This window comes from Suricata suricatta, chromosome 17 (assembly GCF_006229205.1).
Source record: "Suricata suricatta isolate VVHF042 chromosome 17, meerkat_22Aug2017_6uvM2_HiC, whole genome shotgun sequence".
Taxonomy (NCBI): Eukaryota; Metazoa; Chordata; class Mammalia; order Carnivora; family Herpestidae; genus Suricata; species Suricata suricatta.
This window is the reverse complement of record NC_043716.1, coordinates 13,709,390-13,734,818: the sequence shown is the minus strand read 5'-3', so window position 1 is coordinate 13,734,818 and position 25,429 is coordinate 13,709,390. Positions and strand designations below refer to the sequence as shown.

At 43.0% G+C, this 25,429-nt stretch overlaps 1 protein-coding gene and 1 long non-coding RNA gene across 2 annotated transcripts in view; one reads left to right on the top strand and one right to left on the bottom strand.

Moving 5' to 3' along the window:
- Window positions 1-25,429, top strand: part of RPA1 (replication protein A1) — a 67,368-nt gene that overhangs the window by 36,160 nt on the left and 5,779 nt on the right. Inside the window, exons 6-15 of the mRNA XM_029928151.1 lie at window positions 9,233-9,325; window positions 12,305-12,437; window positions 13,919-14,021; window positions 15,572-15,640; window positions 15,791-15,983; window positions 16,144-16,283; window positions 16,677-16,825; window positions 18,971-19,103; window positions 22,008-22,184; window positions 24,613-24,720. Of these exons, the coding sequence (XP_029784011.1) occupies window positions 9,233-9,325; window positions 12,305-12,437; window positions 13,919-14,021; window positions 15,572-15,640; window positions 15,791-15,983; window positions 16,144-16,283; window positions 16,677-16,825; window positions 18,971-19,103; window positions 22,008-22,184; window positions 24,613-24,720 (1,298 nt within the window). The remainder of the gene's footprint in view (window positions 1-9,232; window positions 9,326-12,304; window positions 12,438-13,918; window positions 14,022-15,571; window positions 15,641-15,790; window positions 15,984-16,143; window positions 16,284-16,676; window positions 16,826-18,970; window positions 19,104-22,007; window positions 22,185-24,612; window positions 24,721-25,429) is intronic.
- On the bottom strand, window positions 1,897-8,869 carry LOC115282234. The gene is made up of 3 exons (XR_003904559.1): window positions 8,821-8,869; window positions 4,460-4,545; window positions 1,897-2,273 (listed from the first exon to the last, which is right to left on the bottom strand). It is a non-coding gene; the product is annotated as an uncharacterized LOC115282234 (long non-coding RNA).

Below are 25,429 nucleotides of genomic sequence, written 5' to 3'. Positions count from 1 at the left end.
TTTTGCAGTAATACAGTTTTGTTAAAATGAGCACACTGGCTATCTTCTCAGCTTTCAGGACAAAACAGTGCTTAGGGTCTCTATGAAATCTTCGATGCAGAAGGATCGAGGGAGTGATGATTGTGCCCAACTTTATCACCTTTATCCAGAGTTCTAATGTTTTTTAGGTTGTATTTAATTGAGTGGTTGCTGTGGACGTTTTGTGTTTCAGGGGCAAAAATACTTGAGATAAAGCTGGAGTTGAAAGGGTTGAAAGGTAATTATCGCTTGGGGTCAGGACTATAGAACTAGCGAAAAAACTCCTTTGTCTCAATAGTCCATTCCACTTGCTTTCCCTTTCTTCAGGGGCTGCTAAAGTGCAGAGGAATAGGAGATGGTTTTGCTGTCCAGGACTCTTTGCTATTGAATTTCATTGTAACCAGATCAATAACACTTTGTTACCTGGGCCATCATGGAAATAGCTTTGTTACAGTGACTCTCAGAAATGGTTTCTAATTGTCTATTGTGAAGGCAGGGAAACTGTTACTAGTAAGGAGAGCAGTAAAGTCAGGTTTGTACCCTCCCAGCACTTAACCCAGAACCTGTGACTATCAGGTGAGCTGTAAAATTAAAATTGACTAAACCCAAATGGGAAACCAGGCAGAGGAATTCTAAAGTGTGCCTTGAAATTGTTTGAAACTAGTACCACATTAAGTACAGATACTTACAGAATTTTCCAAACATGAGAAATGAAACTTCAAACACAATTCATGTTTCATATAATATTGGATGATTTTAAACTCCCATATTGACCACTATATATTTGTGTCACTTATGTATATTACTACTATGTACCTACACTGTTTCTAGCAATATTTTACTTAGACTTAAATTTCTTACATGATACATAGTTACTAGTATTGTTTTGTATTGAAAGGTTCGAGCTTTTTTCAGCCTTATTTTGATTATATTCTGCCAATAGGAATTTTTAATTAGTGGACTGACTTGTATTTTTTTCTGGTTGTTGTTAAGAAAGTACTTACTAGTAGAAATTGAGTTTTTGTTACCCTGTATATTCCATGGTTGTTAGCTGATTTTTCTCAGCTCATGGCTCATTAACCATTATATGTATTTTTTTTTAATGTTTGTTTATTTATTTGAGAGAGAAGGAGAGAATCCCAAGCAGGCTCTGTGCTGAGTGGATCCCAGTGTGGGCCATGATCCCACAAACTGTGAGATCATGACCTGAGCCGAATTCAAGAATTAGATGCTCAAATGACTGAGCCACCCAGGTGTCCTGATATAGATTAAAAAACAACAAAAAAAGTAATCTCTGTGCCCAATGTGGGGCTTGAACTCATGACCCTGAGATTAAGAGTAGCCTGCTTCAGGGGCACCTGAGTGGCTCAGTCAGTTAACTATCGACTTCGGCTCAAATCTTGATCCCACAGTCCGTGGGTTTGAGTCCTGCATTCAGCTTGTGCTGACAGCTCAGAGCCTGGAGCCTGCTTCAGATTCTGTGTCTCCCTTTCTCTCTGCCCCTCCCTTGCTCACGCTCTCTCTGTCCCTCTCTCGCTCTCTGTTTCAAAAATAAACATTTTTCAGGGCCCAGTTGGTGAGCATCCAACTTCAGCTCAGGTCATGATCTCACGGTTCATAGGTTCGAGCCCCGTGTCAGGCTCTGTGCTGACAGCTTAGAGCCTGGAGCCTGTCTTCCGATTCTGTGTCTCCTCTTTCTGCCCTTCCCCGTATATGCTCTGTTTCTGTCTCAAAAATAACTAAACATTAAAAACATTTTTTAAATAATAAATAAACATTTTTCTAAAAAGTTATTTTAAAAAAAGTAGCTTGCTCACCGACTAAACCAGCCTCACATACCATTAAAATGATAACAAAGATGAATGGTGTGAGTGCAAGTAATTTGAGGAGCTAGACTCTTTTAATGTCCTATTTCCCCCAGGTTCAGTGCCAGTGGTATAAGGCCAGCACAGAGCAAAAGAGTCTAAGAATTATGACCTTGATTCATCTTAGGGGAATGGTTCCATTTGCAGGTGGCCCAAAACAAGATTAGCAGTTGAGTCTCTTCTGCATTGCTGTCTGGGGGTAGAATTTCAGTTTTTAGAAAGATTTTCATTTAGCCATGTACTAATTGCGGGTTTCGTGGTCAGCAGCTGTATTGCACTGCATTTGGTTGAAGGGCAGCGTTGCTGTTTAGAAAACACCAGGACTCTTGTCCTCCATTTGGTTTCAGGACTGTCCCTGGTCTCCTGTGCCAGATCTGCTGGTGTGGTCCGCTGCAGGAGGTAAAGATTGCTCTCATCAGATTAGTCACTTCCCTGACTACTAGATATTATGGTTATTAGTTATGTTCTATGTAGCTAGAGTTTTGGCTGCCAGAATAGTTTGCTTACAATTAAAACTTAACTAGATGGTGGTGAGGTGGATGGCTGTAGTCAGACGGACCTGGGACAGGACTAGATTCTGCCTCCTCCTAGCTCTGTGTGACTTTGGGCAAGTTACTTGACCTCTTTAACTGAGTTTTCTCATCTGTTAAATGAATGTCATAATACTTTGTCATAGGCCTGAAGATTAACCTTGTACCTGGTGCATAGTAAGCACTCAAAGATTATAGCTTTTAGTAATATATCTGTTATAAGACCTAATTGGTGTCTTGTTAAATATACTGTGCTTCATTGAGTCTAAGAATCCAATGATTGTAATTGACTGTACCATTAAATTATGTACTGATAAGAAATTATCACACATAGACGGCCCATTAGATTTTATCTGGGACCTGCAGTTTGCCTTTGGGACTGATCACCTTGTGGTTTGAATCCCAGTGAATCCTTTGCTGCCCTGCCTTTATACTCTGTCCTCTGGTTCTCAACCTCCTCAAGTTCAAATCCGCTGTCCTTTTTAGCTGCCATGGAATTGTTTTGTATCTGCTTCCTTACTACTCTACCTTAAAATGTAAGAAAGTACATTCTGTCAATTTTTAATTAAAAGCTATATGCTTTAGGGGCACCTGGCTAGCTCAGTAAGTAGACCATGTGACTCTTGATCTCAGGGTCCTGAGTTCAAGCCCAACATTGGACCTAGAGCTTACTTAAAAAAAAAAAAAGGGGGCACCTGGTTGGCTCAGTCAGTTAGTGTGTTCAACTTTTGATTTTGGCTCAGGTCATGACTTCACAGTTGGGGGATTGAGTTCTGTGCTGACAGTGTGGAGCCTGCTTGGGATTCTCTCTCTCCCTCTCTCTCTGCCCCTCCCAAGCTTGTGCACATGACTCTCTTTCCCTCTCTCTCTCAAAATACATAAATAAACCTAAAACAAAAAAACGCTAGGGGGTCCTGGGTGGCCCAGTCAGTTAAACATCCAACTCTTGGGGCGCCTGGGTGGCTCAGTCGGTTGAGCATCTGACTTAAGCTCAGGTCATGATCTCACAGTTTGTGGGTTTGATCCCTGCATTGGGCTCTGTGCTGACAGCTCAGAGCCTAGAGCCTGCTTCTGATTCTGTGTGCCCCACCCCTCTGCCCCTCTCCTGCTCACACTGTCTCTCACTGTCTCTCAAAAATAAATAAATGTTAAAAAAAATTTTTTTTTAAGTATCCAACTCTTGGTCTCAGTTCAGGTCATGATCTTACGGTTTATGAGTTTGAACCCCATGTCAGGTTCTGTGCTGATAGTTTGGAGCCTGTTTGGAATTCTGTCTCTCTCTCTGCCCCTTTCCTGCTTGCACTCTCTCCAGCTCTCTCAAAATAAGTAAACTTAAATAAAAAGAAAAAAAAAACCGCTTTGGTGTGCTAGCATAACTGCTGTAGCTTCTTGTGCCGTAGCTAGTTCTGTGTGGCATCAGATTTAGTGCCTGTAACAGATGTACAAGACATTTATTACACTTTTTTTAATGTTTATTTTTTTTGAGAGGGAGAGAGAGACAGAGTGTGAGCAAGGGAGGGGCCAAGAGAGACACACACAGAATCCAAAGCAGGCTCCAGGCCCTGAGTTGTCAGCACAGAGCCTGACAGAGGGCTTGAACCCACGAACCACGAGATCATGACTCGAGCTGAAGTCAGACACTTAACTGACTGAGCCACCCAGGCAGGTGTCCTTTCGTATTGGGGATTTTTATGAGACCAGTGCTCTAACCCCTGAGCTACGGAGTCATATTGGGGATTTTTAATAAGCAGGGAGATCTACACAAAATATGATGGCTTAGTCAGTTAAGTGTCCAGCTCTTGGTTTTGGGTCTGGTCATGATCTGGTGGTTTATGAGTTCAAGCCCCGTGTGAGGCTCCGCAGCTGGCAGCGTGGAGCCTGCTTGGGATTCTCTCTCTCCCTCCCCTTCTCTTTCTCTGCCCCTTCCCTGCTCATGCTATCTCTCTTGCAAAATAAATAAACTTAAAAAAACAACAACAACACAAAATACTGTTGGTTCCAATAAACCAACCAACCTAAAGTAATGGCTGCTGGAGAAATACCTACCAGAGTCCTGGGAGGGGCTCAGCTGGTCTTTGTTCAGAAGCTCCTGGCCGAACACACAGAAATCCTCATCACTCAAGTTTAAACGTCTGCCAGTTTAAATTTAGATAATTATACATGCATTTCATTTGCAGTTGCTAATAATCAAATTTCCTCTCCCAATCCCACTTTTTACCATACACCTTATATACCCTTCTTTCAAATACCAGTTTGGTATTTAACTTGTTCACCCCCATTTCCAATAAGGATAAGAAAAAAATAGATAAATGCAAAGCATATAGCTAGACAACTTACCCAAGTAGGAAATATTTCCAAATAGTTGAAATAACAGGAAAAAAATCAGACCCCCTGCTGTCACCACAGAGCCCACTTCAGATCCTGTCCTCCTCTCTCTGCCCCTCCCCCACTCATGCACACTCTCCCTCAAAAATAAATAAACATTTAAAAAAATCCCTAGCACAAAAAAATCTAATGCTTTAACTCCTATATTAAATAAAATATCCAAAAAAGTTCAACCTAGAATAAGTAAATAGGCAAGTTACATTATTGAAAATTGTGGTAAAATACTCAGAACGAAATTTACATCTTTTTAAAAGTGTGCAATTTGATGGCATTCCATGCTTTCACATTGTTGTGCAAGTATCACCACCATCCATCTCCAGAACTTTTTGCGTGTTTTTAACATTTTATTTTTAGTAATCTCTACACCCAACATAGGGCCCAAACTCCCAGCCCTGAGATCAGGAGTCGCATGCTTCACTGACAGAACCAGCCAGGCACCCCGGCAGGACTTTTTCAGTCATCATCTCAAGCTGAAAGTCTGCCCATGAAACCATAGCTCCCCACTCCCTGCACCTGCCCGTCCCTAGTAAACACTGTTCTATTTTCTGTTGCTGTGATTTGATCACTCTAGTTACCTCGTAAAGAGTGGTTATGTTGTGATAGAAATTCAATGTTAAGAGATCAGCATGGTCCCATGATCATGTCTTTTTGGGCAAGATGCTTGAAGAGCGGGCCTGGCAGGGAGGAAGCGGCTTGAGCTGTGCGTGCGGCCGCGGAACGAGGGTGGAGTTTGCATATTTTTCTGGCTCCATCTCTGAGTGATTAAATCTTTTGATTCTTTTGAGTATATTTCATGAAGCAGGTAAGAATAGTTTTATTTTTTTTTCCGGTTACTTAGCCCCAGTGCTATTCCTGAGCAACTCAGTTTTTCTCTACTGATTTAAGAAACGATTTACTTTAAAATTTCAAAATGTTCCATCACTAGATACATTGTCAAAGGGCAGTTTTCCCATGCAATTTCATGTGACACTTGGTAAAATCAGAGATGTTGGAAAAGCTAAAAAGTAAACAAAAACTCATTATCAATAATCTAGGCTCTTGGGGCACAAGGGTGGCTCAGTCAGTTAAGCATCCAACTCTTGATCTAGCTCAGGTTTTACCTCAAAGTCATAGGTTCAAACCCTGTGTGAAGCCTACTTAAAAAAAGAATTAGGCGGGGCGCCTGGGTGGCTCAGGCTTCGACTTAGGTCATGATCTCGTGTTCGTGGGTTCAAGGCCCGCATCAGGCTCTGTGCTGTCAGCTAGTTCAGAGCCTGGAGCCTGTCTTCTGATTCTGTGTGTCTCTCTCTCTCTTTCTCTGACCCTCCCCTGCTCATGTTGTCTTTCTCCCTCAGAAATAAATAAAACATTAATTTTTTTTTAATCTAGGCTCTTTTTTCTATGTAAATAAGGTCTCTCAGAGCAAAAAGAAATAAAAGGCATCCAAAATGGTAAGGAAGACGTAAAACTTTCCTAAAGACTCCACCAAAAAACTACTAGCACTGATACACTAATAATTAAGCAACAGAAAGAGAAATTAGGAAAACAGTCCCATTTACAATTGCACCAAAAATAATAAAATACCTAGGATGGACTGAACCAAAGAGATGAAAGACCTGTACTCTGAAAACTATAAAGCATTGATGAAAGAAATTGAAGATGACACAAAGAAATGCAAAGGCATTCCATGTTCATGGATTAGGAGAACAAATATTTGTTAAAATGTCTATACCACCCAAAGCAATCTACAGATTTAATGCAATCCCTCAAAATACCAATAGCAATTTTCATAGAACTACAACAGATAATCCTCAAATTACTTGAGGATTTGAGGACTGTGTGGAATGTTTACAAAAGACCCTGGGTAGCTAAAGCAATCTTGAAAGAGAAAAAACTGAAGGTATCATGATTCCAGACTTCAAGTTATATTACAAATCATAGTAATCAAAACAGTATGGTACTGGCACAAAGATAGACACACACGGATCAGTGGAACAGAATAGAAAACTCAGAAATAAGCCTATAATTATATGATCGATTAATCTTCAACAAAGGAGGAAAGACTACACAATGGGAAAAAGTCTCTCCAACAAATGGTGTTGGGAAAACTGGACCACGTTCTTATACCATACACAAAAATAAACTCAAAATGGATTAAAGACCTATATGTGAGACCTGAAACCATAAAAATTCTAGAAGAGAGCAGGAATTTCTTTGACATTGGCCATAACAACATTTTTCTAAATATGTCTCCTGAGACAAGGGAAATAAAAACAAAAATAAACTGTTGAGATTACATCAAAACAAAAAGCTTTGGCACAGTAAAGACACAGTCAACAAAACTGAAAAATAATCTCGGGAATGGGAGAAGATATTTGCAAATGACATACCCAGTAAAGGCTTAGTATCCAAAATATATAAAGAACTGATATGTACAATTCAATACCCCAAAAACAGGCAGAAGATATAAAGACATTTCTCCAAAAGAGATGTACAGATGGCCGACACATGAAAAGACGTTCAACATCACTCATCATTAGGAAAATGAAAATCAAAACTACAATGAGATATCACCTCATATCTTGTCAGAATAGCTAAAACCAACAACACAGGAAACCAGTGTTGGCAAGGATGAGGAGAAAAAGGAACCCTCTTGCCCCGTTGGTGGGAATGCAAACTGGTGCAGCTACTGTGAAAAACCTTATGGCGGTTCCCTCAAAAAGCTAAAAATAGAACTACCTTGGGATCTGGTAATAGCACTACTGGGTATTATCCAAAAAAATGCAAAAACACTAATTTCGAAAGATACTTGCACCCCTGTGTTTATTGCAGTATTATTTACAGTAGCCAAATTATGGAAGCAGTCCACGTGTCCATTGGTAGATAAATGGATAAAGATGTGGGGGGCCGTGTGTGTATTGTATATATGTTATATACACAATATATAGAATTATATAGTATATATGCTATGTAATACAGTCCACACATGTACATATGTGATGGAGTGCTATTACTCAGCTGTAAAAAGATTGAAATCTTGACATCTGCAACGACATGGAGGGAGCTAGAGAGTAAGTGCCAAGTGAAATAACTGAGTCAGGAAAAGACAAACACCATATGCATGTGGGGGATTTAAGGAAAAAAAAAAACAAAAGAAAAAAAGAGATAAACCAAGAAATAGACTCTTACCTACAGGGAACAAACTGCTGATGACCAGAGAGGAGGTACATGTGGGATGAGGGAAGTAGGTAATGGGGATGAAAGAAAATAAATAAATAAGGTCTCAGTGTTTCTCTCCATAGGAAGAACTAAAGAACAAGAAATTCTGTTTTAACCTTTTTCATTTCATGCTAAATTAATTTTACTCTAATGGCAGTTACCTCTCCGTTTTATTTTACAAGTTAAGAGAGTATTGGCAGAAGGAAGTGAAGTCAGTGTGTAATAGGCCCATTTGAGGTGGAGCCTTGGCAAACCCAGCAGGAATCAGCCTAGTGACGGGGAAGGCAGAGACTGGGTGGCGGGTAGGGAGCCTTTTCAGCGGTGCTCACCATGTTTGTTCATAGAACTTTCTAGGAAATCTTTTTTTGAGCCGTGTTTGTGTGAACAGCCTGAATTAGTGCCCACCACAAAGGCAAAATCAAATTCCATAAATCTATTATTTTTTAATTAGGTACATTTTGCAAATTAACATTTTTCAACTCAAAAATTTGTAGGAAGGGTGAGGGGCAAATAAATCCTCTCATGGTCTGGCATTTCCTGTTTTCTGCTTGAGAGACATGTTCGTTTCCCCTCCTTTCCTTTTAATCTCCCTGTTTCCTGACGCACCCGCCTCTGAACTCCATCTCCTCTCCCTGCTGTGACAGTGCACTGGCACCTCACGGTACCTAGGCCTCTTTCAACTCTGATTTTCCACCAACTGTCAGCTGCAAAATAAGGTTGCTTTGTTTGGGAGGGGAAAGGGTAGAAACCTTCCTGAATGTCTCCTTTTCCTTTGAAGCAGGAACACTTCAGAGACAATTGAACTGCTTTTAGGTTTTTCTTACCACCCAGCTTTTGCTGCTTCTGCTAGATCCTGCCGCGAACACAGTTCTGTTGATGACATCAATTTGTTGCTATGGAAATAGTGGTAATGTCACAGATTCAGCCCAGTGACTTGACTTCAGGTTCAGGCACGAGAAATGGGCAAGGCTTTAGGGGAGAACCTCATTAAAACAGAAAGCTATCATTTATATGCAGGTGAAAAGTAAATGGCGCCAACCTTTTATGTAATAAAAACAAAAGTGAACCCCTAGCAAACTGACTGCATGCAGTTGAGTGCCCCAGCATGAATTCTGACCCATGAGAGTCTTTAAGAAAATAAAAAATTTACACTTTCTCAGAGTATTTCTTCTGCTTAGGTTTAAATCTTGTAACCTGAATTATTTGCGCTAAAGCTGTCTTCCCTCTGATTCTCAGGACACGGGCAGCAGCAGGTGGTCCCTTCCCCGGTCTCAGCAGCTAACCCGCCCGCCAGCAAGCCCCAGCAGCAGAACGGGAGCTCAGGAACAGGTAAACTGCTGCGTGAGGGCGTGTGCTAATTATGTGTATCAGGTTTCTGAATAATGTTTTGAAATTTAATCTGGGACTGAAGGGAATTTTCAAAATGCCATTCATGAGAGCTGCTTCTTGCAAAGGATAATTCCAATTCTTACAGTAAAGTATGTGATTGAAAAAAATGATTAAAAGTAGACTTTTTTTTTAACATTTATTTATTTCTGAGAGAGTGAGACAGAGCACGAGTGGGGGAGGGGCAGAGAGAGAGGGAGACACAGAACAGGAAGCAGGCTCCAGGCTCCGAGCTGTCAGCACAGAGCCTGAGGCGGGGCTCAAACTCACAATAGTGAAATCAAGACCTGAGCCGAAGTCGGACACTCAACCGACTGAACCACCTGGGCACCCCAAAGATAGTCTTTTAAAGATACTTCACATGCCTGTTTTTATCAGAATGATACACTGTTCTCTGTTAATAGTTTATCTGGTGGTTTCTCACAGCTTATGTTTTACACTCTCTTCACTTGTGAATGTCTTTTAAATTCTTGCCTTTTACCTATTTGGAATTCACTTACTGAATCTCTTTGGTCTCTCCCTAAGTTTCCCCTTTGGGGCTTTCATGGGGGTTTATCTTAAGGGGAGGACAGTATCATTGATACTGGTCATGGGCTCTGCTTCTCAGTCTCACGGATGAGGTATCGTTTCTTCCCTTAACTGTCTGCAGTAGGTCCCGAGAGGCTCTCATGGAATCATTTTGTTTACTTTCTGGCCTTTGCTTTCGGAACTACTATTAAAAATGATGATTTGTAGATTTTGGTTGGATTTATTTTTAGAGGTCCTTTTTTCCTGTCACATTGTCTCACATACCACCACCTCTCCTCCTCACAACTATTAATTGTTAATTTTAAATGCTGAGATTTTAAGAAAAACAAGATTAAGGCATCACTAATGTAGTTGTGAAACTTTCAGGGCCTGGTACTTCATTGGTCTTTGATGTTTTTATCTACCTTGCAGTACCTGCCAGTCTGCCCTCCATCCAGCTCCGTTCATAAGTGTATCTGTTTATACACAGCTCTCAAAGTAGGTTCTGTTGAAGGAGGTAGTGGTATAGATTTACTGTGTAAGATGGCAAATCATGTAAGAGTCACTTCCTCGGCGTGAAATGCGAATTCTTTGTTGTTCCTCTCCTTCCTACAGATTTATTTCTCCAATTATCTGTCTTTGGCTTATATTAACAGTTATTTTTAAAAATCAGTGAATGTTTTCTAAACACACACCAACTAGGTGATGAAAGAAAAACAGACTGGGTGTGTATTGAAGGGAAGCGTGTTTTATGTAACTATCTTCTAGATAACGTTCGGTGTGTCCACGCACGTGTATTCTGCACAGTCCGTTTGCCTCACAGCTGTATGTGTGGTTCTCTCTGGACTCCCCAGTTGGATAGAAAATGTTAAAATCTGGGACAGTCTGTGTATGGTTCTTATTAACTGCGACAAATATAGGGGCACCCGAGTGCCTCAGTCAGGTGAGTGTCCATCTTTTGATTTTGGCTCAAGTCATGACCCCAGGTTTGTGGGATGGAGCCCTTCGTTGGGCTCCAGGCTGAGCGTGGAGCCTACTTAACGATTTTTCTCTCTCCCTGGCTCGTGTGCACACTCTTCTCTCAAATTTAAAAAAAAAAAATTTTTTAATGCTACAAGATACCTAGAAAAGTGTCTTACAGGTTGTACAAACTCAATAAATAAATGCCGAATAATGGTAGGTTTACATCTCTAGCCAAATTCCATTCTAAAGGAATGTTTTGATAGAGAAGATTTGAAGTAATTGGACTAAATTACGTTTTCTGAACTTGGAGGTTGAAACTTTATAGAAACCGTGCATATAAAGGAACTCCTGTGTTTAGAAGCTTTGACTGCCTGTTTTTTCCAAGTGCACGGCAGCGGCTTAGGCTGGATAGAGGCAGAGGGATCTCGGTTCCCAGCCACCTGCTTATCTTGAACCGAAAACGGATTCTCGCCCTTTGCTCCCAACTAAACCCACTTGCATAGACTTCATTGTAGACCTTTCATTCCTATAGACCAGTTAAGAACTGTGAGTTTTCTGAGGATGTTTTAAGGTAAAATATTTGTGATAGGGATTGGTGTCCTTCACCTCAGATGGTTCATCCACTGTGTCCCTTACCTCCTAGCCTTTCCTTCTGCTTTTTGTTTCCTTAATGTTTATTTTTGAGAGACCTGGTAGAGGAGGGGCAGAGAGAGATAGACACGCACAGAATCTGAAGCAGGCTCCGGGCTCTGAGCTGTCAGCACAGAGCCCAGTGCGGGGTTCAAACCAGTGAACAGTGAGATTGTGACCTGAGCCGAAGTCAGATGCTTAACCGACTGAGCCCCTCAGGAGCCCTCCCTTCTGCTTTTTTTTCATACGCATCTAGTGACCTGCCATCAGTTTGACCAGTCAAGGACGTTGGTTGATTTTCTTTCTCTGACCCATTATCTCGCCCATTGATATAAGAAGACAGTTTAAGGAGGATGGGCCTCAGCTCGGTTGAGCATCCAACTCTTGATTTCGATTCTTGATCTCACAGTTTGTGGGTTTGAGCCCTGGGTCAGGGTCGGACCCTGCATTGGCAGTGTGGAGCCTTCTTGGGATTTCTCTCTCTCTCTCTCTCTCAAAATAAATTTTTAAAAAATTAAGAAGGACAGGCCTCTGAAAGAGCAGTGTCTGGACTCACTACTGTTACTATCTTGACCTCAGTCAGAGCTTAAGCAGCAAATATAGTGGTAAATTTCTGTGTGCCCAGCCTTCATTCTCCGTCACTTTTCTAGCTGCCTATTTTGTTCTCTAATATCCATATCTCTTGATGGATAAAAAGGAAAAACCTTGCCTCTCATTTTGTATGATTTCTTGAGCAACACCTCAGTAATTAAGAGTTATTACAAAATTTGTATAAAATTTATATAGAATAATGATTGCCCTTCTTTGTATTTGTTTTTAAAGGTCCCACTGCATCTAAGGCTTACGGTGCCTCAAAGACATTTGGAAAATCTGGAGGTACCAGCCTGCCGAACAGTTCTGGAGGAACACAGGTCAAAGTGGTACCCATCGCCAGCCTCACCCCTTACCAAACCAAGTGAGTTTTTGCATAGAGTAAGTTCAGAACGTACTCACAGAATGATGCTAGGGGTTATTATGGACGCTGGAGTTATGTATGTGTGAACTTCGGGGCTGTCGTACATAAAGTAAGTTTCATTTCTTTCCCCCTCCAGAGGGGGCAGAGGGTACAAATTATGGCAATCTTTAACTCTCTTATCGTAAAAGAGTGTCAAGAATGGGCTGCCCGAGTGGCTCAGTCCGTTGAGCGTCCAGCTTTAGCTCAGGTCATGGTCTCACAGTTCATAAGTTTGAGCCCCGCATCGGGCTCTGTGCTGACAGCTCAGAGCCCGGAGCCTGCTTTGGATTCTGTGTCTCCCACTCTATGTGCCCCTCCCCGATTCGTGCTCTGTCTCTGTCTGTGTCTCTCTCTCTCTCTCTCTCTCTCTCTCTCTCTCTCTCTCTCTCTCTTTCTCTCTCTCTTTCTCTGACTCTGTCTCTCAAAAATAAATAAATGTTAAAAAAAAAAAAAAGGAATGGCAAGAAAAGCAATCTACTATAGACTATGGGCTTTCATTAATTTTGAAAGAATTTGATTTGAAAAATATTTAATGCTTAAAGAATCTGTCAAGAGTAAAAAATAATACTTTATCATCAGGAGTAAAAAATAAATATTTGTTGTAATTCAGAAGACATTTTATTTTCTCATCATATAAATAAGTGACTTTTAGTCTAAAACTTGTTAGTATGATTTAGTTGACTAAAAGAATCTGTGTTATTAATATAACTGAATTACTGTACCCTGAATGGATATTTCTTATATATAATTCTTTCCATTTGATTTTAGCAGTTGAGAATGAGTGAATTCTCTTTTCAGAATTCTGTCAGCTATGTTTTTATTCATTCTTCAATTCTTTGCAGGGTAGGCATGAGAAGTAAGGTAATGTGCCCAACACGTACCATCCAGGATGGGCACCAGGCCTGGGCATTGGGTCTCGTGCCTCCTTGTTTTAGTGGCCTCTGTCTGAGGTCACACTGCTTTAGTGTGTTTTCCTTTGGCGGCTCACCAATACCACGTTCCATAACATTGTCTTTGTTTTCAGTGTGTGTTAGAATGGAAACCGAAGTTTGACACCAGTTTTATCAGTTCCCATAATTGAAAATAGTGGCAAAATATAATTGCTGGTATCACTGCATTTTCTAGCTTAGAACCTTTCATTAAGGAGATACCGTTGCCTTGGTGATGCTTTTTGGAGAAAGGAGAAGGTTTATAAATTTACTAATTTGACAGGAGAATGAGTTGGTGTTAAATCATCTCGTATGTTTTACTACTTGCTTATTCTATAAACTGTCAGACCTGTATGTACTCTTGGGGTTTTAATTAGCTGGATTAAAATACAGCTTATGTTGAAAAATGGAGTATGCATAAGATAAGAAAGACTATAGGAAGATAATAGGAAACGCTTTTAGATGTTTCCAAGGTAAGACTCTGAGCACTAACGTAATCTGTTTGGCTTCTAGGTGGACTATCTGTGCTAGAGTTACCAACAAAAGTCAGATCCGTACCTGGAGTAATTCCCGAGGGGAAGGGAAGCTCTTCTCCCTAGAACTGGTTGATGAAAGTGTGAGTATCTGTCAAGTGGGGAAGTAGGAGAGGTCCAAGGAACAGAGGGCTCATCTCTGCAGGCCTGTGAGATGAGGAACAGTGGTAGGCCAAAAGTAAACATGATTGTTTGTGTGGTTCTTCCTCTCTTGTACTCTTTTGATGGCTCTCAGTGTGCAAAGGGTTAAAGGTCTTAAATAAAATCCTTCATTTTATTTTATAGGCTCCACAGCCAACATGGGGCTGGAACTCATGACCCTCAGATCAAGAGTCACATGCTCAGGTGGCCCATTCGATGGAGCATGCAGCTCTTGATCTCAGCATTGTGAGTTTGAACCCCACGCTGGGCATAGAGACTGTGTGATGGCAGAATCAGTATCAGAACCTAATTTTTTTTTACCAAATTATTGGTCTGATCTGTCAGTTGGCTAAAATTTGAGCCTTTTTTATGTTTCTTACCTATCTGTAGTTTTTTGTTTATAATTTTTAAATGTTTTTAATATTTACTTTTGAGACAGAAACAGTGCACGAGCAGGGGAGGGGCAGAGAGAGGAGGAGACACAATCAGAAGCAGGCTCCAGGCTCTGAGCTGTCAGCACAGAGTCCAATGCAGGGCTCAAACTCAACCATGAAATCATGACCTGAGCTGAAGTCAGACGTTCAACCGTCTGAGCCACCCAGGCGCCCCTGTTTTTGTTTTTTAAGTGGAGATTTTATTTTTAAATAATTTCTACACCTAGCATGGGGCTTAAACTCACAATCCTGCGATCAGGAGTCACATGCTCCCCCAACTGAGTCAGCCAGGCGCCCCCACCTGTAGTATTTGACTGACAGAAAAGTAGAGTGAAAATCAAATCACGAGCAACTTGAAAACATGACTTATTGTGACATTTTGGCAGTGACTCCCAAACATGACGCAGTCCCTCGCTTGGCGTGACCGTGAGGGCAGCTGGTGACTCATTTGGCTCATCACACTTCCTTGTGGGCTTCATTCGTGTCCCTCAGTGTTCACAGTTTGTTTTTATCTTTGTTGTCAGAATATTAAAGTCACTAGGTTTATTGTGGATTCTTTTGTTTTGCTTTTCTTTAGGTTTCTTTTTCTTTTTTTTTTTTTTAAGCATTTTATTTTTTGAGAGACAGAGACAGAGCATGAGCAGGGAAAGGACAGAGAGAGGGAGACACAGAATCTGGAGGAGGCTCCAGGCTCTGAGTTGTCAGCACAGAGCCTGACACAGATCTTGAACCCACAACAGTGAGATCATGACCAGAGCCGAAGTCAGACATTTAACCAACTGGAGCCACCCAGGCGCCCCTTTTTTAGGTTTCTAACCTGAGGTTCATAAAGCACCAGAATGGAATTGGCCAGTTAAACCTTGGTTGTTCCACTGGGGTTAATAGTTTGACTGTGTGACGACAAAATACGTTTCTGGGGCCTGTGTAGACCTCTCATACTTCCCATTTGTGCTTGTGTCACTGCCTTAAAGATGTCATTTTTGACACTCCGGTGTCCTGTTTTTCAGTGGTAAAACTTGATGGACACAATTCTAACCTGCTTTTGGGTGCTTCTGCAGGGTGAAATCAGGGCTACTGCTTTCAATGAGCAAGTGGACAAGTTTTTCCCCCTTATCGACATGAACAAGGTACGCTGGTGGTGTGTTGGAAACTGTAACCGGAAAGGGGCCCGGCGAGGGTGAGGGGGACTCCCGTGCATCGGAGAACCGCGTGGCGCGAAGGAGTTCTTGGTTTAATCTGATAGAGTACCCACGCCCCGTGGCTTGCCTCTTTTGCAGGTCTATTATATCTCTAAGGGCACCCTGAAGATTGCTAACAAACAGTTCACAGCTGTTAAAAATGACTATGAGATGACCCTCAATAATGAGACTTCTATCGTGCCCTGTGAAGATGGTCATCATTTACCAACAGTTCAGTTTGATTTCACAGGGATTGGTGATCTGGAGAACAAGTCTAAAGACTCTCTTATAGGTAAGTCTGCAAATGAGAGCAAAGAGAGTTGTGGGATTATTAGTTTTTGTTTGCATCGTGTAAGGGAAGCATCAGACTTAAGTGCTTGCCATTCAGCCTCGGAGCTTGCTGTGATGGGGGCTTGGACCATTTTTGCTAACACATTGTGCCTGTATTTTAGACATAATCGGGATCTGCAAGAGCTATGAAGATGTCACCAAAATCATAGTGAAGTCTAACAACAGAGAAGTGTCTAAGAGAAACATCTATTTGATGGACATGTCAGGGAAAGTGGTGTCGGCCACCCTGTGGGGAGAAGACGTAGGTATCGTGCTGAGCAGTCAGAGCGTGTGTAAAGAGCCGGGGTGGCTGTCCTGTCTTAAGGGTCGTGTGGCCTTGGCCGTGTGGGCCCTTCCTCATGAAGGACTGAGCTGTCGAGGGAATATTTGGAATCTTTTATTCGCTTTATCTTTGTGAGATATGCTATGATTTAAGTTTCGTACAGGGAGGTTTCTTCTAACTCTCGGTTAGTTTTGGTGTATCTTTGAGCAGATTCCTCTGTGTGAGGTTAACTTGGATAGATTCCATGTACTATTTATTGCATTTCCTCTACGAATAACTGTTTTCCTTGTTTTCTACAAAAATGTTCTGTGTGTTCCTCCTGCCACTGACACCTGTTCACTGTACTTGGTTGGTGTTTTTGTTGTTACTCAGGCTGATAAATTTGATGGTTCCAAACAACCTGTGATGGCTATCAAGGGAGCCAGAGTCTCTGATTTTGGTGGACGCAGCCTCTCTGTTCTGTCTTCAAGCACGGTCATTATAAATCCTGACATCCCGGAGGCCTATAAGCTTCGCGGATGGTAGGTATTTGGGGGCTAAACAAAGGGGTCGTGTGGGCCTGGCCTTTGAGAAGAAGTGGCTGTTTCGGCTCTCGTGATGAGTATGTGCGCTGTCTGCAGAGCAGAGGGCTTTGTTACTGAATGCTGCAGTTCCTACATTTCTTAGAGGCTTTATGCCTTCTGAGAGGATGGCTTTAAAGCCCCTAAACTGACAGGCCTGTAATCCCCTGACAGACCCGCAGATGCCGGAGGAGGCAGTTAGAACGGAGGAGCCGCACGCTGACCTCTCTCCTGCCAGAGTAGGGGGAGGCCAGGCTGTCCCAGCTGGGAGCCGAAGGGCCGTAAGCTAAAGGCCGCTTTGTTCCCTAGGTTTAAGGCGGGGGGCTTCTGCGGTGTGGGCGAAGGGCGCCCTGTTCTGTCTGGTTGTTGGTGCTGAGCACCTCTTCTGGTGTGTGTTCTCTGGACTCTGATAGACTGTGATGGAAACCGTGGGCTTTTGTTGGCGTTATGTTGTTCCCCGGGCCCTCAGGAGGAGGACAGCCTATTAGAAACTCCGCACTGTATCTAGCTTTTTAGGGCATTAAAACTCTGCCCTTAAAGAGCACTTCAAACTGAAACATAGTATGTAAGAATTGATGTGGTCAGGGAAGAACACTTTAACTCGTTGAGCTTAAATAATTCCTGTGGCTGTAGTCACAGGGGATTGCATCGGGTTCCACCCGTGTCTTAGGGCTTTCGTGATTAAAGAATTAGCTCCTGTGACGTACTTCTCACTTTTATTTTGAGTGTAACGTGAACCACTAGTAGCACTAGTGTCTGAGTGGTTTCATGAAACATCTACTAGAGTGTTCGTGACACTTACGCCAGCCTCCTGAGCATGGTCCACACGTATCTATATTTAACTATTCTGGCAGCGGGCCCCGCGGCGCCCGCTCATAGTCTGACCAGAAATAACCACAGCTTTGGTGTGTCTGCAGTGCTTGACTCTCTTTCAGGCTCTAGGGCTTGGCCCCAGGTTGACTGCAGGCCCACGTTAAGGTCTTCATATTTTACTTGTCAGGAACGGGGATCCCGGTCCACATGAAAAGACATGGCTGTCTCCAGAATAAAATAACCTGCCATTGATCAGAGAGAAGTTCATTGCCCACACCCCACCTGGGCACGGGTTGGAGATGTTTGATCTTGGTTATAACAATGTGGACGGTTTTTTTCCCCAATGTGGAATTTTTTATTGTAAGAAGGGCTGCTTCAGTCCTTGCTCTGTTGATTCCTGATGAGCTATCTTTGGTGGCAAATGTCTCCTTAGAGTTTTTGAAACCGTAAACGGTATAGATAGTAGTGGTGAAACGGATTTATGGACCTTGCTGTGCTTCCATGACGGATTAGCGGCTTCCCTGACGGAACGTGAAGGCGATTGCCTGCAGCGCAGGGCAGCCCCCGTTCTCTGAGATAGTCCCTTTCTAGGGAGCCTGCTCGCTATGTGGTTATCCTCCTTTTAGGTGACATGGGCAGCTTTTTACTCTCAGACTGACTCCTCCCTACCTCCAAGCCATTTTCCTTCAAGTCAGCTGATACGTGATCAGGAAGTATAATCAGTTTTAATAATAATGCAACACAGATTAATGGTAATTTTAATATTGGCATAGGTAAAATCTCCCTAAGAAGATAAATCTACGAGAAAATAGATAATATCCTCTATTAAATTACTTTGGGTTATGTAATCCTTTAGATTCTCTATCAGGCTTATAAGATTTTTTTACCATGAGAACGTTTTTTTGCCACCCTGTTAACAGTATGTCTACTGTCACTTTCTATACTGATACAGTTCGGTGATGGTAAAAATGCAGCTACCGGCTGAGAATGCGCATCAGTAGCCTAAAGAACTGTATAACAGATGCTAATTTAAGAAAAGGTTCTGTGGTATTTTGGCGCTGTCTTTCTTGACCGCTAGGGGGCATCAGAGCAGTTGAGATGAAAAGAGATCATTTACTTCCTGCTGTTGGCTTAAGATACCAGGAGGAACAACTCATTTCATCCCATGTGACCACCACCTATGAATGTAGGACGGGCGGGGGTGGGGTGGGGAGTGGGTAGCCTCTGGCATCTAGAAACGAGTAGCCTGTTCAATAAGTATATAAAGTACCTGTTGTTCTGTTTATTTTTCAGGTTTGACTCTGAAGGACAAGGCTTAGATGGTGTTTCCATCTCTGATCTAAAGAGTGGAGGAACAGGAGGGGGCAACACCAACTGGAAAACTCTATATGAGGTTAAATCAGAGAACCTCGGCCAAGGTGACAAGGTAGCCCACTTTCCTAATTTTCTTCACAAAAGCATGTAGTGTGTGCAAAAGGATAAGTTTTCCAACCTGATTTCGGCGACCGGCTGTCAGACATTCATTCAGAGCCGTGCTTCCTACCTGGAGGTCTGAGCAGAGCATGGCGCGATGGTCGGGAGTCACTGGCAGAATGAGGGAGCCATGCCTGCGCGTAGGACTGCGGCGGACCCCTCAGATACTGGAGGCAGAGAAGCGTCAGGAACTCTGACTCAGAGACTTAATTCTTAGAGCGGGCCTAATGAAGTGTAATAACTTTGGGTCTGTGTCTGTTTTTGCCGATTGTTCTTGCAAATTGAAGTGCCCGCACACCAGGAAGGTGGGTTTTGAGGTCAGAGTGAACGCTGAGCATCATGGTCTTGCTGTCAGACGGCAGGCAGCTCACGCACCCCCACACTATTAACCTCTCACGGGCCGAGAATTTGCCACTGTTCTCTGATGGGAGTTGGCGCTGGTGTTTGACTTCAGTTGCAGCTTCCTTTCAGTGTTTGTATGTAATGACTCTCTTCCTGTCTTGATCTAAACCTGCATTCTGCCAGCAGTCCAGTCTTTAAGTCATTTATTTCTCCTTTATGTTCCCCAAAAGAGCAACTCCTACTCGTATTATTTTCGTATTATATAATATACAGTTTTTATTCCTTTCTGTCTCAGTTCATGGTAGTCCCTCATCCCTCCTTGTCATCAGCAGCATCTGATGATGCTGTCACATGGCGTCTTGAAAATTAGACGTTAGACAGACGCGTGTCGTCCTTTCACGGGACCAGTCGCTCTTCAGGTTCTCTTTCACCCAGGTTCCCTCTTAGATCTGCAGGTAGACTGTGTAATAAGAAATCAGGCCTGCAGGCGCCTGGCTGGCCCAGTCAGAAGAGCAGGTGACTCTTGATCTTGGGCCCTACACTAGGTGTAATAATAAAGAGATTACTTAAAAAAGAAAAAGAAAGAAAGAAATCAGGGGCGCTTGGGTGGCTCAGTCAGTTAAGCATCTGACTCGATATCAGCTCAGGTCATCATCTTATGCTAATGGGATCAAGCCCCACATTGGGCTCTGTGCTCAGAGCACAGAGTCGGCTTGGGATTCTCTCCCCCTCCCTCCTTCCCTCTCTCTCTCTCTCTCAAAATAAATAAATAAGCATTAAGAAGGAAGGGAGGAGGGGCGCCTGGGTGGCTCAGTCGGTTAGGCCTCCGACTTCAGCTCAGGTCAGATCTCACATTCGTGGGTTCGAGCCCCGTGTCAGGCTCTGTGCTGACAGCTAGCTCAGAGCCTGGAGCCTGCTTCCGGTTCTGCGTCTCCTTCTCTCTCTGCCCCTCCCCCTCTCATGCTCTGTCTCTCTCTGTACCAAAAATAAATAAAACATTAAAAAAAATAAAAAAATTAAAAAAAAAGGAGGAAGGGAAAGGAAGGGAAAGGGGGAAAGGAAGGAAAGAAATCAGACCTGGAAAGTACCCTATTTGTACCTAAACTTTATTTCTTTATTTTATTTTTTTTTAATGTTTATTTACTTTTGAGAGACAGAGGCAGAGTGCAAGTGGGGGAGGGGCAGAGACAGAGGGAAACACAGAATCTGAAGCAGACTCCAGGCTCAGAATCTGATGCGGAGCTCGAACCCACGAACTGTGAGATCATGACCTGAGCCAAAGTCAGATGCTTAACCAACTGAGCCACCCAGGTGCCCCTGTACCAAACTTTAAAGTCATGAATTGAATCTGTACTTTACCTACAAAACCAGAAAAACTCTATAGACATTCCCCTAGGAGACTTATTTTCTCTAGAGCCTTCCAGATTGAGGGTTCAACCAGTCTCTTTAAATATCCACATTGTTGTTTTGCCTTCTTTGTTCTAAGACCTTGGAAGCCCAGGAGGTTGCTGACCCGGCTCTGAATTCAGAGTACACCCAGAGGGAACTGCTCATCCCTCAAAATTATTCCCCCTGTATCCTTTCTGTGAGAGTTAGAGAGCAAAACCAAGAGCAGCAGCACAAAGCCCGAGCACATGACTCCGTCCCTGCTCCACATACTTCCCAGTGATCTTGCCGCTCGGACGGCTCGGACCAGGGGCTGACACTCGGCCGCGTGCACTTGTTTGCGTATTGTCTGTGGAGGCTTCTGTGCCACAGCAGCAGAGTTGGGGGGCTGCAACAGGGACTCTAACCAACAGGCTCATAAAGCCCAAAATAATTCCTGTCTGGCTTTCTACAGAGTTTGCCACTGTGGCCTTGACAAAGATGAAGGTGACTCCAGGCCCCAAACCACTACTGTCGTTCTTAATGTGGGAGCATGGTTGGACATCGCCGCATGACATTCTCCTGCCTTACCCTGTATTTCCTAGATCTGTTCCCTTTGGAGTCTCAGAGGAACAGGAGAAACAAATCTATGTCTCCTGACGTCTTTGTCTTTTTTCTGTTTCAACTAATTTAGTCTACTTTAGAATTCGCTTTTCTCATTAAGGAATACTCTGCTTTATTGTTATTTTTCAATGTTTATTTTTGAGACCCGGGGAAGGGCAGAGAGAGAGAGGGAGACACAGAATCCGAAGCAGGCTGCAGGTTCTAAGCTGTCGGCACAGAGCTGGATGCGGGGCTCAAACCCACAAAGTGAGATCCTGACCTGAGCTGAAGCCGAGTGCTTAACTGACTGAGCCCCCCAGGCGCCCCACGAATCTGCTTTAGAGCTCAGCTTATTACCTCTGTAGGTTTTGCAGTTCGCACAAGTGATTTCAGAAACTATTGTATGAATCACATCATGATCTTAAGGATTTATACGTGTGAACACTTAACCACTAAGACGTCAGGGCAAACTGCAGGCTGCCCCTAAGTCCGCCTTGAACGTGGGCCTCGTGCTCCACATCGCTCGTGTCACTTTTGTCTCCCGAAGGCTGACTACTTTAGCTGTGTGGCGACAGTCGTGTTTCTTCGCAAAGAGAATTGCATGTATCAAGCCTGCCCAAGCCAGGACTGCTTTAAGAAAGTGATTGATCAACAGAATGGATTGTACCGCTGTGAGAAGTGTGACAGTGAATTTCCCAACTTCAAGTACCGCATGATCCTCTCAGTAAGTAAAATGGGTAGTTGAGACACTGCAGTGTTTCCTGAGTCCCTACCACGTGCCCGCCGCTGTAGAGACAGGGCAAAAGCAAGGTCTCTCGTAGGAAGCCCGCGGATGAGTAAGTGCTGATGCGCTCCTTATCCTGCAAGTGCAGAAGTAAGGGGCCTTTCGCTCAACTGAATAGCAGTCCGTTTTCTCTTACTAAAAGCTGTCTTTCATACCAGAAAGTTGCATCCGGAGACCCAGCTGGTTTCGGTTGCTGGGCATGTAGTACAGTCATGGCGTTGGTGACTCTCCTGCTAGCCGTCAGGGAGATAAATTAATTTGAAATGGCATTTCTGGAGAGCGGTAATTACACTCATACAGCCAATGCCTATATTTAGTTATTTTTCTTGTAGATAATCTGTTCCTCTTAGCCTTCCCTAGAGCTGACTTCTCGGGAATGTGACCGCATGCTGATGTGGGAGTGTGGCTGTTTGGCGTTGGAAGAATTGTTTCTTTCTGCTTTAAAACCTTAAAGTGAAGGGTGTACTTTAAAAAAAAATGATAATAAAGGTATAAGAAAAATAGGCATTCTCACGTTTTTCTAGAAGGTGATTTGGCAGTAATCTATCAGGAGCCTTAAAAATATTTGTATTTTCTGGCACATTAAACACTTGGAGGGAATTTCTTCCAAGAAATCATCAGAGATGTTACAGCTGTGTAAAGTTATCTGTTACTCTGTTATTTTGAAAAATTCGATACAAGTTAACTTCCTTAACGTTGTAGTGTTTGATTCTGTTATTTTGTATCTGTGGAGTGGAGTACCATGAAGGCATCAGAATTTACCATTTATTTGACAGTTTCCCACAGTTAAAGTATTTGAAAATGACATGAATAAATGTTCAGGTTTATTAATTGAAAATGGCAAATTTTAAATGGTATGTTTGATATAGCCTTGAGGTATGTACACACAGAAAACAGACGGCATGGGCAAGTACCATACTGTTACTAGTGGTTATTGCTGGTTGATTTCTAATTTCTTCTGCAGTTTCCTTTTTTAGTTTTTCCTCTGCAGTGAATCCTCTTGGGATAGAAACTTTTTTTTAAAATCTTTTCAGATAAAAAAAAAAAATCTTACTTGTCCTTTCTATATTCTAATTGCCTCTCAAAATGTTAGTTCAGCAGGAAAGTTCTACATTTAAGCCTCATGTTTCCTGTAAACCGTAAACTCCATCGAACCAGGATGGAGAAGAGTGTTTACGTGGTTTGTCAGCTGTTCTGTGGGACCTGCAGACAGTGGCACCTCCGTGCACTGGTTTCACGAGACGCTGACCCAGCGCGCTCCCTTCGTTGCCATTCTCAGCCCTGTCGAGTGGGTGCTCTTTGCCTCTGGGGCGCTAGCACGCGGGGAGCGAAGTAGAGGTGCGAGCCTTGGGGTGGGCGCGCCCTCTGGTATATGTGAGTGTCTGTAACTTTTCTTGTCCCCTTATTTTTCCATCATAACTTTTATTTTTGTTTTAATTTTTTTTAACGTTTATTTATTTTTGAGAGAGAGACAGAGCACACGTAGGAGAGGAGCAGAGAGAGAGAGAGAGAGACAGACACAGAATCTGAAGCCGGTTCCATGCCCTGAGCTGTCAGCACAGAGTCCGAGGCAGGGCTTCAACTTATGAGCCGTAAGATCATGGCCTGAGCTGAAGTCGGATGCTTAACCGACTGAGCCACCCAGACGCCCCATAATTTTGGTATTAAAGTTCCATGTATAAGCCAAGTGAAAATGTAGACTTATCAAGTGACACCTTAAAAAACAACTGCTTTCTTATTTCTGCTGAGACTGTTACTTCAACAAATGGATCCTCTGTGATCCACTTTCTTCCTTGACTCTCCCCTATTTAATTTTACATCATGGTCCAATTGGAGATGCTTGATCCAAGCTCATTTCTATTGCTAGGTAAGTTTGGCCACTGGGGGAAGGCCATGGCCCGGGCTTTTAAATAGTCTGGGGTGCTCAGCAGAGACGGAGAATTGCCTTCGAGAACTAGTGACTGAAGGATGTGCAGCTTGAAATGCAGGGAAGCCGCCCTTACCCATTGGAGGCTCATTCAGAACCTTTAGTCCAGAGGCCGTTGCTGCTGGAGGGGAAGGACGTAGGGCCAGGGTGCCTGGATTCTGTGTCGGAAGGAGAGTTTAGTTGGATTATCATCTCTGGTGAGATCTGAAATCGCAGATCCACGGTGTGTCGTGTTCCTGCTGTGATCCAGACTTACATTTTAAACTTCTTTCTGTGGTATTTTCGTACTCTTTGGAAAGAATATAGCAGATGTCATGGTAATGGGGTTTTTTTCCCCCTGGGAATTATTTTAATGAATGGAAAAAGTTAATTTTCCAGTCTCCTGAGTGTGTCTTTCTTTTATTATTTCTTTGCTAAATTGATACATAATGTGTTTCTTAGGTAAATATTGCTGATTTTCAAGAGAACCAGTGGGTCACCTGTTTCCAGGAGTCTGCGGAGGCCATCGTCGGACAGAACGCTGCTTATCTCGGGGAGCTAAGAGAGAAGGTTGGCCCCATCTTTTATTATTACTATAACAGTTGCCAGTAACACCCTTTTTGCTCTTTAAGTTTTTTAAATTTCTCTTGGGTGTTGTGTATAGTTTCTCAGTCTGATTATTTGAGAGCTCATCTGATTCTGTCAAATTTTGTCCTCCTTGGGTGTACCAACAATGAGGTAATCAAGCAACGTATGTAGAAGTGTTTTAGGGGCGCCTGGCTGGCTCAATTGGTAGGGTATGCAACTCTTGATCTCAGGATTGTGAGTTCAAGCCTCATGTTGGGTATGGAGCCTACTTAAAATTTAAAAAAAACAATTTTTTTAAAGGGGCACCTGGGTGGGTCAGTCAGTTAAGCATCCGGCTTCAGCTCAGGTCATGATCTCATGGTTCATGGGTTCGAGCCCTGAGTCGGACTCTGTGCTGATAGCTAGCTCAGAACCTGGAGCCTGTGGATTCTGTATCTCTCTCTGACCCTTCCCTGCTCGCGCTGTCTCTCTCTGTCTCTCAGAAATAAATTTTAGGGGCGCCTGGGTGGCTCAGTCGGTTAAGCCTCCGACTTCGGCTCAGGTCAGATCTCACGTTTGTGGGTTCGAGCCCCGCATCAGGCTCTGTGCTGACAGCTAGCTCAGAGCCTGGAGCCTGCTTCCGGTTCTGTGTCTCCTTCTCTCTCTGCCCCTCCCCCTCTCATGCTCTGTCTCTCTCTGTATCAAAAATAAA